Raw genomic sequence first — 12,264 nt, 5'->3', positions numbered from 1 at the left:
CATCTATCAACACTGAGTCAAAAACATCTGAAGATGAAAATGATGAATATGGATTAATGGACCAAGTTGATGATGAATAAATCGAGACATTTTTTGTGATTTGTACTTCTATCAATATCTTTCACATTCTGTTGTATATGATTTTATGAATTTTGCGTATCAATATTTATTGCGGCGTTTATACTTTTTAGACCTTATTTGTATATTTTTAACAATTGTATACAATTACTTCTTTTGTATTTGTATAAGGAAAAGTTACAAATACTCCCCTAGACTATGATTGAAATCTCAGAAACACATCTTAACTAAACTAAGGTCCTATTACTCCCCTAAACCCATTTTTTTTTGTAATTTTGTACACCTTTTTGACTTACATGACATCCAAATATCTCCCACGCACTTCAACTGTGTGAAGTCACGGAGTTACCACGTAATCCAAAAGGTGCACAAAAATATTTTTAAAATGAATTCCGAAGGGTACTAATAGGACCTTAGTTTAGTTAAGGTGTGTCTCTGGGATTTCGATCGTAGTATAGGGGGTACTTGTCTCTTATCCCCATTTGTATATTATCAACAAATATATGTCTCAACCATTATTTGTATAATTTCAGAATTTGTATACATTTATTCATTTGTATATATGATGTTACATTTGTTAATGATATTTATATACCTTTGAGTTGTATATTTATCAGGTAATTTTTTGACATCGTTCTTTGTTTAGCAGAAGTCATATTTGGTACGAAATTCTAATCAAATAAAATAATCATGATTTGCGGGATTTCTTTCCGTTGTAATAATCGAAATTACTGCCTCACTAATTAAGTTAAGAGTTCAATTTGTATTAAAAAAATAATTTTCAACGAGTTATACAAATAAACTATGTCACAATTATTGAAACTATAGCTACATTATATAATTAGATAAACTATAGCTAAGAAAACTAATTATATTTTAATTATTAGCTATTTATGAAATTTCCTCCAATTAAATGATTTTACCATTGAATCGGCACCGGCGGGGTGGGGAGGAGACCATTGTAAGCTTAAAATGTAACTTATCGGCTATGGCACTTATTTTCAAGCTCTACTAAGGAAATCATTTTCTAATTTGTAAAAAAATTATTTATATACAGACAAAATTTTAAAATAAAATATGAAAAAATTGACCTAAATAAAAGTTGATATATGAACTCTCTCAAGTGCTAATTGTTGTAGAAGCTGAAATGAAAGTAGGGACAGTAAATAATTAAGTGCCTTGCTTCTTCTTTTTTTGGTTTTCTCTACCCTCTTTAGAAAAGTTAAGTAACATGATATTTTTAATCTCTTAGGGCTTGTTTGGTAGGAGTTAAAATGAGTGATTACATGGAGTGAGAGTCAAGAATCAGGCACGGCTGAAGAATATTAGAAGTTTAAAGTCAAATTAAACTTTATAATAATAGGCCTTAAATTTTAAGAAAATTCATAATTATATATATGATTCATGTTTTATATCTCGACATATTTGAATTCTAAGAAGTAAAACAAAAGTACTCCTATGAGGTAAAATTATTAAAGTTATTGTAAATTTTCATTTGTTTTTTTTTTTTTTTAAAAAAAGGATAGTTGAATAGAACTTGTTTTTGAGATTGATAGCTTGATAACATAGTAAAATTTTATTATTTCAATTTATTTGTTGTAATGTTTGAGAACTTCGGAAGAATGTAAAAGAAATATAATTTAAATTTATTTGATGTCGTTTATCTCTTGAATTTAGAGAATGGATCAGACAACGAATTAGTAAAAGAGTAAATTTTAGATTTAGCAAAGGGGAAAAGAAAAAAATATATAAACATAAGTTTTATTACAGAAAAAAAATATTAGAATGTAAATTAACCATACCATATTGGTTAAATAATTCTCTTTTTTTACAGTTAATATTATGTGGTTTCCCCCCTAAATATTTATTATAAAGGAATATTACCATAGAATTAATGTATTATTAATAACAAAAAAATAGGATCTTAAAATTATGGGGGGTGTAAAGTCATTGCTTATAATTAAATGACTTTACAATCATTAATGTAATTTATGCCATTTGTTTTTTCATGTTTCCACCGCGAAACATTTTTTCTCATTTGTAAGGAATATATTTTCATAGAGACAATATTCTTAAAACAGAACATGAATTTTAAAAAAAAACATACATCCGTACGAAACACATCAATAAAGCAAACACATAAACATATGTCAAATCAAGATTTTTGCTATTTATAAATATCATTGGAAGAAACTTAATGGGACCAAATTCCATAGTTTTCATTTCTCCGATATGGAGACAGATGTTCATCCGCTACTGGATAAAATGCAAAAGAAAAATAAAATAGCCTTTACAGCCACAGTCGTTCATCCTCTATCGAATGAACTACAAAAGTAAATAAAACAGTCTTTACGGCCACGACCGTTCTTCCTCTATCGAATGAACTATAAAAGTAAATAAAACAGCCTTTACGGCCACAACAGTTCATCTTCTACCGGATGAACTAGAAAAGTAAACATGCCTATATGGCGACAACCGTTCATCCTCCACTGAATGAACTTCAAAAATAAATATGATATTGATCATTTGGAGGTTGTCAATAACATTATCTCATTTGCAGCTCGCTTGTACATGTCTTCCACAGTGAATGCTCCGGAGAATTGAGCTAACTCTCTTCCACCTTTAGCCTGAATATACATCAAACATGCTTTTAGAACAAAGTGATTATAACAACAATAATAATATATTCAGTAAATATGTAGATATGTTTATCCATATGATCTTATAAAAGTAGAAAGACTATTTCTGTTAAACACTCGCCTTAGGTAAAACAATTTAAATAATTTCTAAACATAATCTATGGCTAACTATATGTAGTAGCAAATAGAGAATTTCAACCTCAGGGTGAGACTAGGTGGGAGGAGGCATTTAAAAAAAAAGATAGATATATACTATTTTTTTTTTTTTACTTTCATTTCATGTGAAGATAAATTTTCAATTAGACGCGAAACTAATAAAATAAAAAACTATATGTTTCTCAAACACCCAACTCAAAAGAATTTCTTAACACGTTTCATTCTTCAATTTCCTGATCAATCAAACAAAGACACGTAAAGTAAATCAAAGAGTGTGCTAACTAAAACCCTAGTTCACAATGTTCAAAATGACAAATATATTATTTTGAAGAAAATGAAAGACTTACATGAGCTTGGATCATGAACATGCTTCTGAATTGATCAGATGAAATTTGAGCAGACACAATGTCAATCTTATGTTTCTCCAAAACATAACAAATAATGGTAAATAACCCTGGCTTCTTAGGACAACACACACTAATATGCGCATCCTCACCACAAACATTTAGTATCACATTTAGTGAACTCCATGTCATAAAAGATGTTGGAATAAGGGGACTAGCACCATGAGTTGTTGGTGTAATGGTTGTTGAATTACTGGTTGATCCTGGATCACCTAGATATTTCTCCCCTATTACCAATTTTATGTGAACTCATCAACCTTATGCTATATTCTTCTAGCCTTTTTAGCTTTTGACTTTCAAGTTTCTTGAAAGTATTTTGCAGTTTTAGGATGTGATTCACTGCTTCATAAACTATTGTAGACTTATCAGCCTGCATATACAAAAAAAATATGAAATTAATTTAATTTCTACTTCAGAGGCGAAATCAGGATTTTCACTAATTAAGGAAAAGTAAGTCAAGAGAATACCATATCTACTATATATATACGAGTTAATCAGTTTCAAGTAATTTATTAGTGTTTAAAAAAGATTCATTTAATAAGTATAAATTACAAAAAAAAAGGCTATAATTTGGAATTGTTGATTTTTAAATCATGTTTATTACGCATCCGAGTTACAAAGATCTTAAAATTATACGAATTAAGAAAATGTTCTTTTTGACAAATTTAGAATGGAATTAGAATAATGTTGAAAACTTCATATTCTAATGCTAGAAAATAAAAAACAAAGAAATTTATGGAGTTTTTTTTATAACTATATATGCGAAAAAATCGGAAGTTTTATATTGTTTTATCCTTCTCTTTTTTGGTAAACAAAATGCATCTTATTATTCTATTTTGGAATTAACAGGTAGATATGTACAAATTAGTAATAAGGGGAATGTGTATATCACCAAATAAATTTATTCCAATTCGGTTAAGGTTCTACTGAAATAGTCTTTCTAATTTTTATTTTTATTTTAGTTTTGTAACTTTATATATATATATATATATATATATATATATATTCCTTTAGTAAGCTTTTACAAGTTTTTATTTGATAAAAAAAATCATGTTTATTTTTTGAATAATTTTCGATGAGTAGATTATGATTATTAATTAAGGTTGTAGAAGACAATAAAAGGAAAATAACAAAAAAAAAATCAGATATCATAAAATTTATTGAATTATTTTCCTTTTGATCGATAAGATATCAGATAAGAAAAAACAAAGTATATCATTGTAAGAACTTCTTTTTTACCTTAGCAGGGAGATTAGGAACCAACGCCTGAAGAGTCTCGAGCAGGGTTCGCATCTTCTTTCTCCTTTCTCTCTCCGTCCATATGTGTATCTCATGCTCTGATTCTTTTTTACCTTTGGCTTCATCAGCACCAGAATTTGGTTCAGCAATTCCCTTACCTTTCCTTTTTTGATTTGGTGGACTTCTCTTCTTACCAACATCAATTGTCGGTTCAACCACCTCATTAACAACTGTCAGCGGCTGACAAGTATTAGACCTAGTCAGATCTGGCAACTTGTCTCCCTCAAACGTCTCTTCACTCCGAACTTGAATGTCATTCAAGTTCAGGTACGACCAGAAATCATTAGTTTCCCATGGTAAACCATGATTATTCTCACCGCCTCCATTCATTTTTTTTCTTTTTCAGGTGGTCTGATACTGTACCCTAAGTTACGCCTATATATAGAATTTTTTTCTTGTAGGGGGCAAAGTGTAAAATGGAGAAATGAGGGATTGGATATGATGATTATTGAATATGAAAAGAATATAGAGAAGGGTGGCAAAAAGGAAAAAAAAAAGAGAAAAAATAAATAAAAAGTAGAGATAAAAAAAGATGATTCATTTGTAATGAATAAAAAAACAAAATACAATCATAAGCCAAAATGTCGTTACTGGCTTCAAAACAAAAAACGGTAGCTAAAGTACTTTTGTTACAGATTTTGTTCTCACTCAATTAATTGGTTCCCAATTCACACTTACCACTACTAAAAATAATTAATTAAAATTAATTACTTTAATTACAAATACAAAATTACAAACTTAATCAAGTTATTATTCTTATTTATACAAACAATCTAAGTTTTTTTCAATTACAATAACAATAATTAAAAGGGATAATTGTACATAATGACAAACTTATAATCTAAAATAAATGGAGTAGCTACTGTTTGATTTAATTGTGCCCCGTAGCAAACGTTTGCCAGTCACCTCTCTCCCTCTAAATTCTCGCTCGCCACTCTCCCTTTCTCGCTCGCTCTCTTTGTGCTCGCCTCTCTCGCTTTATACAACAGAATTGTATAAATTGCGTTTCTGTTTGTATAAAGCGAGAGAAAATTGTATATACACATGCAAATACATATATATTCGTCCTATACACTTATAATTATACAATACAAATATTCCCCTGCCCAGTTCTCTTTTGTCTTTCTCTCTTTCTCGTTTTATACAAAAACAGATTATACAATATAATGTAAAATTTATGTTTGTATAATGTATAATTTATGTTTGTATAAAGCGAAAGAAATTGTATATACACCTGCAAATACATATATATTCGTCTTATACACTTATAATTATACAATACAAATATTCCCCTGCCCAGTTCTCTTTTGTCTTTCTCTCTTTCTCGTTTTATACAAACACAGATTATACAAATATAATGTATAATTTATGTTTGTATAATGTATAATTCATGTTTGTATAAAGCGAAAGAGAGAGCGATTTTTGATATATAAATATTTTTGTCAACAATTTATACAAACGAGAGGCTAACAATAATTTATACAAATGGCCTGCTAGAGAAATTATACAAATCTGAAGAGGAGTCAACGAATTATACAATTGCTTCTTTTTGTATATATGTATAGCGAAATAGACATAGCTTTCAATTGTATATGTATAGCGAATTATACATATATATGTTTGCTATGGAGCGCAATTATACAAACTTTGCTATAACATACAAATATGATTTTTTTGTTTGCTATATGTGAAAGTTGCTCTAATTAAAATGATTGTATATATAATTAACTAAGTTTTTTTTTTTGAAATGCAAGTCTTAATTCTTAAGTTATATGAATTAAGTGTGTCTGAGTTGTAGTCTTATAATATAAGATATTACATGACTAGTGTTAATCAGATTTTAATAATAGTTTATTCACGTGATTATTAATGTTAATGAAATTTCATTAATAGTTGGCTCCGACTATATACATCTTTTTACTCATTTATTAATATTAATGAAATTTTATTAATAGATTTTAATAACGAGATTTTATGCATCTTTTTACTCATTTATTCAAGTTAACCACACTAGAATTAATAATTAAGCAAGTGTTTTTTCGTGAATAAAAGTTTTTATCATGTCATATCCGTTCCATATAAAAGAAAAAGATCATCATTTTATTTCATCTTCTGGCCAGGATGTTAAAATGCCTCTAAATACTAATCATGACTTTCCGTTTATTAGGAGAAAAAAAGGAATTAGTTTGGATATTAATTCCTTGCTAATCCTCCATTAGTTTGTAGCTAGCAAATTTTTTTTATAATTCATTAATAAATGGTATAATCGACATTTTTTTTAATCATTTATTGGCAATTAAAATTGTGTATTACTATTTTCGTTAATTATGACAATTAGGAGTATCAAATGTAGGGTGGTGTATTGATTGGTTTGGTTTAGTTTTGAAATTTATCGTTTCGACTTATTGTTGTTTTTGTAGATATGCTAAATCGTTGTAGAACCATTAAGATATTGACCTATTGGTTATTAATTTATCGGTTTAACCGTTAAGATTTGATACAAAAAAAATCATGGAAATCACTTAGAAACAAGGTGACAAATCAAATGAACCATGCACATGAGTTGACAGATTGCATCTTGCTCAAAAGCAAAGACACTCACATTTTAGAATAACGGAGAGTTTGAAACAATCAAAAATAAAAGTATGAGACTAAACTCTAAGTCAACGACTTTAATGATATGTGAAATGGTATAAATATGATTATTTAATTTACTATGGGGTTATCAATTATCTGTTAAGAAAAAACTCAATCCGTTAAGAAGCAAAACCCAATAATAAAAAAATCAAAACCTTTACCGAAACTACTAAACCAATAGCCCATTATCGATCACCTAATAACTTTTTTCGATTCAAATTATCGATTTCAATTCGATTTTGAACAGCTCTAATCAAACAGATGGATTAAATTGAATTTGAGAATATTAAATTGAATTGAGTTAATAAATAGACGAGTCAAGTTACTTGAATTGAAATGAACTAAAATCCGTGTCATAGCGAAATCCACCAACTTTTTACTAAGTTTTAAATTCTTTATTTGAGTATCTAATAAAACTTTTTTCTTATGCTATAATCATTTATAATATATCAATATCAACAACAACAGATAAAAAATTAAACAAGGTTTCTCATGGACCAATTTAGACGGCATAATATTCAACTTTAAAATAAGTCAAATTAAACATATTAAAATAAATTTAATTATATAAAATAAATGGATCATTAATTTGTTAAAATGTGATCAAATTAGACAGATCATAAATTTATATATTTTGTTTTTTACTAGTAAGACCATTATCTTGTGACTAATGTTGACTGTTTCATTATTATCAACACAAACACGAGCATTACATATTAAGACAATCATTTCAAATACTACACTTGTCAAAAATAATTGGAGAAGACCACTTTTTTATTTGTGGGTGGGTGGGTCGATCTGTTCAGGTGTAAGATATGAATTTATTTTATGGTTATTTGGGGAAATTAAGAATTTATTTGGAGTAATAATTATAGTAAATTATAACTATGAAGAGTAATTAAATAGTATAAGTTTACTAAAGTGAGAATGATAATGTAGGAAAATAACCTTTGTCATCACTATATATAGAGACGCAGTGATTAAGGTTACAACCAAGATCTTCTAGATATTTAACCTATTTGTCAATTAGGATAAAAGTTCCAAAGTTTGCAATTTTCTAGCTAGTTAATTGGATTTCAAATTCCCTCGAAAATAAACTTTTATCATCTTCGCAATTACTTCAACTAATTGAGATTTGCGTTGAAATATACGATTGTTCCTCTCTTATCACAATTACTTCTTTTAAGCATCCATGAAGCTTGCTTGCAAGTAGCTTCCTATATTGAATTATACTTTCCATAGTATTTATAAGGTTTGTCCATAGACGTACAGAAAGAAACTCATCTCTATGAAACAATTTTATAATCATATATATCGAGAGCATAAGTCACAAAAAAATTGGAGATGGATCGAAAACATAAAAATGGTTTCTTTTCATATCCGATATCATAGATTTTCTTCTGTATTCTTTCAATATATTCACTACCAAATTAGTCTCCCTCGAAATGTGTTGTAGCGTCAGATTGTTTTTTTTTTTTTTTTGAATTGAGCTAGTTTCAATTCACGTAGTAAGGCTAGTAATTATTCTGCATGAAGAGCATTTTCAACTTTTATGTTGCATGCGTAGTTAGAGATGCGCGATTAGGCAAATTTACAATTTACTAATTTAAATAAGTCATGATTTTCAAATTAATTAAAAGATAGCTATTATATTGAGAATATAATTAAATAATAAAGGTGTGCACTCTCTAACAACTTAAATTTTTAGATGAGATGATCACACATACTCAATTATCCATGACATTTAAAATGTACCTCCGGCATCCAAGTTTCAATTCTCATACTCTGCATTCTTTTTACATTTATATGCGTTGTTTGAAGTAAAATATCTCAAGCTGAAATCAGAATTATGGGACTATTTTTATTTGAAAATTTCAGTACTTTTTCTTGAAATTTCAACATAATGTACTGAAATTTAAGTAAAATAAAAAACTCGAACTCTAGAATAATATGATGAATTTCACATATATGGAAGATAATTTATTGTTAAATTTTTTCTTCACCGTAAAAATAGCTATTAAACCTTGAAAATGGCTAAATGAATTGCGGGCGACTTGGGGGAGTAGAGATGGCGTAAAAATTGAAATTTATTTAAATTTGAAATACTTCCCAAAAATATTTTTTTTTAAAAATAAAATTGATGGGGGTTGCGGGGGAGTGGGGGTGACCTTTTTGGGAAGGGGGGGGAGTCGGGGGGAGTGGCATAAAAAAAATTTAAAAAATAAATTTGAAATTTTTTTCAAAAGCAATTTTTTGGGGGTAGGGGTAGGTGTATGGGTGGTAGGGGTAGGTATAGGGATGGTAGGGGTTGGGTGAGGTAAAAAAATCTAAAATTTTGAAATATTTTTCAAAAATAATTTTTAATTTTTTTTATTGTTTTGTTTAGGGGTTGGAGGGTCAAATACGGGGTATGGAGAGGGTAAGAAAAAAATTAGAGGATGAAGTAGAAGTTTGAAAAATGTTTTCTTTAATTTTGGAAGGGAAGTCATTGTCCTTAAATTTGAGGAATATGAGTTGATTTGAAAAATATTTTTCAAATATTTTAAGCCAATCAAACATGAAAAAATTTGAAAACATTTTCCAGAAAATGTTTTCAAACACATCCTAAGTTGTCTTTCAACATAAATAAATGAATAGAGACTCAAAATAAGTATTGAATACCGAACGAAAATGAAAAGGAAGTATATGAGAGTTAATATCTCAAAAGGTCACTCAACTTTGACAAATTGTCATTTCAAATTTCTTTTATGATGATAAATTGTTGAGTGATTTTATTGATAGAAATGTCTAAGTTGAGTGATTTTATTGATACAAAATAAAATTTAATAACTTTATTAGATAATTTTTCAAAATTGGGAGATCTTTTGAGATATTAACTCAGTATATGACGATTGAAGAGAATAGTTGTCTGTGGCGTGACGTAAGAGGAGTTGCAAATAGGGGTTTGTCATAATATGAGCCGTTTATGTTATGTTAATTTTTTTGAGTATTTTCTGGCCTCTTTCTATGCTTGCGTTTGTTGTAAAATTGTAATCATGATTTTTTGTCTTTTTGCATTTTATTATCTTTTTGGCTTTTTTCTCTTAATGCCAGATTTTACTTCTTTTCTTAAAAATATTTCGAATACATAAGCGAGAGATGTATTAGAGAGAGAATAAGACATTTGGATACATAGGAGAGAGATGTACCAAGAGAGGAGGAATGTATTAAAAAAGGGATAGGATCCAGATACATAGAGGATGGGTGTATCCGAGAGGGATAGATATGCATCAATGAGAAGGAAGTCATGTATTCGAGAGGGAATTTTTTATTTTTTTTTAATTGGTAGGAAATCTTAGAGATTATGATAAAATAAAATGTACATATGGATAATTTTTCCTATATATTATTAACCATATATATAGATATAATATTTATTATAGAATAAATATTTATTCAATTTTAATAGATCATATATTTATTTATGGTGTATGTTTACTTATATAATACTAACTTAGTGTTATTATTGTTACTATGCTATTTTTTTCGTTGTTTCTATAATTTGTTTTATATTACTTTTATTGAATTAGGTCTTCTGAAAATAGTTTGTTTTTCCTTCTCAAAATAGAAATAAACTTTGCATATATACTTAATATTATTTTTTCACACTTTATTTATAAATTATATTTAATGTATTATTATCGATCTTTTCATCGAACTCCAATGTATAGTTTCATGTGAATTCTCTATTTTTGAAGGAAAAAATAGGTTCATCAATATTTCTAACGTATTCAAAATGACCTCATTCTTAATGATCATGCTTTTAACAAAGGTTAAAATCGATCCAAACAAGCTCCAATTGATTTAACTCAGCTTCTTAATGTTCATCCTTTAACAATATAATGGTTAGTCCTTAAAAATCCATCCCCAACAATTAATAAATTCAGACGGAACGAGTCTTATATTCATGTGTACCAATAAATCAAATACATCTATTAAATTAAAATTTGATATATAACGTTTCATAATATGTTTTAAGGAAGGACATTTTAACCATAAAAACAATATCAAGTTCCAATATATAGAAAGAGAGGTATTTTTAATCCTATCATTGAAACTAAAGACAACTATGGTCTAATAGGTAAAAAAAAATCCAAGTCATTTTCAATACTTAGAGATCATATTTCAAATAAATTTCTAAACATTATGTATCCAAGAGTGTAATTTTTCTTAAGAGTAACATGTAAATATAACTAACAATATGTGTACTAGTAAATGCAAAATAAAAGAAAAAAAATGGTTAAGTTTTTGAAACAGATGAATAATAGTCATTGGGCCAATTACAAGGAAAACAAAAAGGTTATTGCGCGACTCACACACCAATGCCAATAATTCCTAAGGAATGCAAGTAGAAGAGATAGCTGAACCAATACCTTTACAATTTTAATAGAAAAAAAAAAAAACCTTTCAAAGATCGATCTCTGGTCCAGATATCTTATTTATAAGAATGAAAATCTCTTGAAATCAAGATATAAAACAAAAAACAAAATGTATTATGAAATTTAGTGATAGCAAAACACAACCATATTTAATTACCTCGTAAGATATGTTATCAACGTCGTGCCTCATGCCTCTATGTCTATCATACAACTCCGCGACAAATATATCAAGCATCATATAATCCTATTTAGTAGTACTATTCTTATGCATCCTACTAAACAACCCCTTAAGCAAATAGCAATCCTTAACCAATCCAGAAGCTATACTCATATGCTAATTGTCAAAAGAACTAGTACTATAATTAGGCATGTGCTTCTGTTTCACGTACCGATACTTGGACTAATTAAGTGTTGGGCCAGTAATTGAAATATTAATCTTAAACTAATTAAATACTAACCAAATAAACAACTAATGTATCAGTCTTCATAGCACCACAAGATGAAAAAAGGGGAACACGAATAAGTAGAAAGATTTGGCTGATGAAAGATTAATTTCATAATGCTATACTTCAATTAAAGATTGATTCAGTAAAAAGAGAATTCCTCTTTACATAACAAAATATAAATAATTTT

General features: G+C 28.1%; 1 protein-coding gene across 1 annotated transcript; it reads right to left on the bottom strand.

Annotated features, from left to right (window-relative positions):
* Window positions 1-2,600: 2,600 nt before the first annotated feature.
* LOC125816268 (transcription factor bHLH95-like) lies at window positions 2,601-3,653 on the bottom strand. Its single transcript, XM_049495852.1, is given in 3 exon segments — window positions 2,601-2,705; window positions 3,221-3,503; window positions 3,505-3,653. Coding segments are annotated over 3 exon segments (537 nt in total).
* Window positions 3,654-12,264: the final 8,611 nt, after the last annotated feature.

The sequence above is a fragment of the Solanum verrucosum genome, unplaced genomic scaffold (assembly GCF_900185275.1).
Source record: "Solanum verrucosum unplaced genomic scaffold, falcon-dt-bn FXZP01000261.1, whole genome shotgun sequence".
Lineage (NCBI taxonomy): Eukaryota > Viridiplantae > Streptophyta > Magnoliopsida > Solanales > Solanaceae > Solanum > Solanum verrucosum.
The sequence above is the reverse complement of the archived record's forward strand: the minus strand, read 5'-3'. Positions and strand labels throughout refer to the sequence as shown.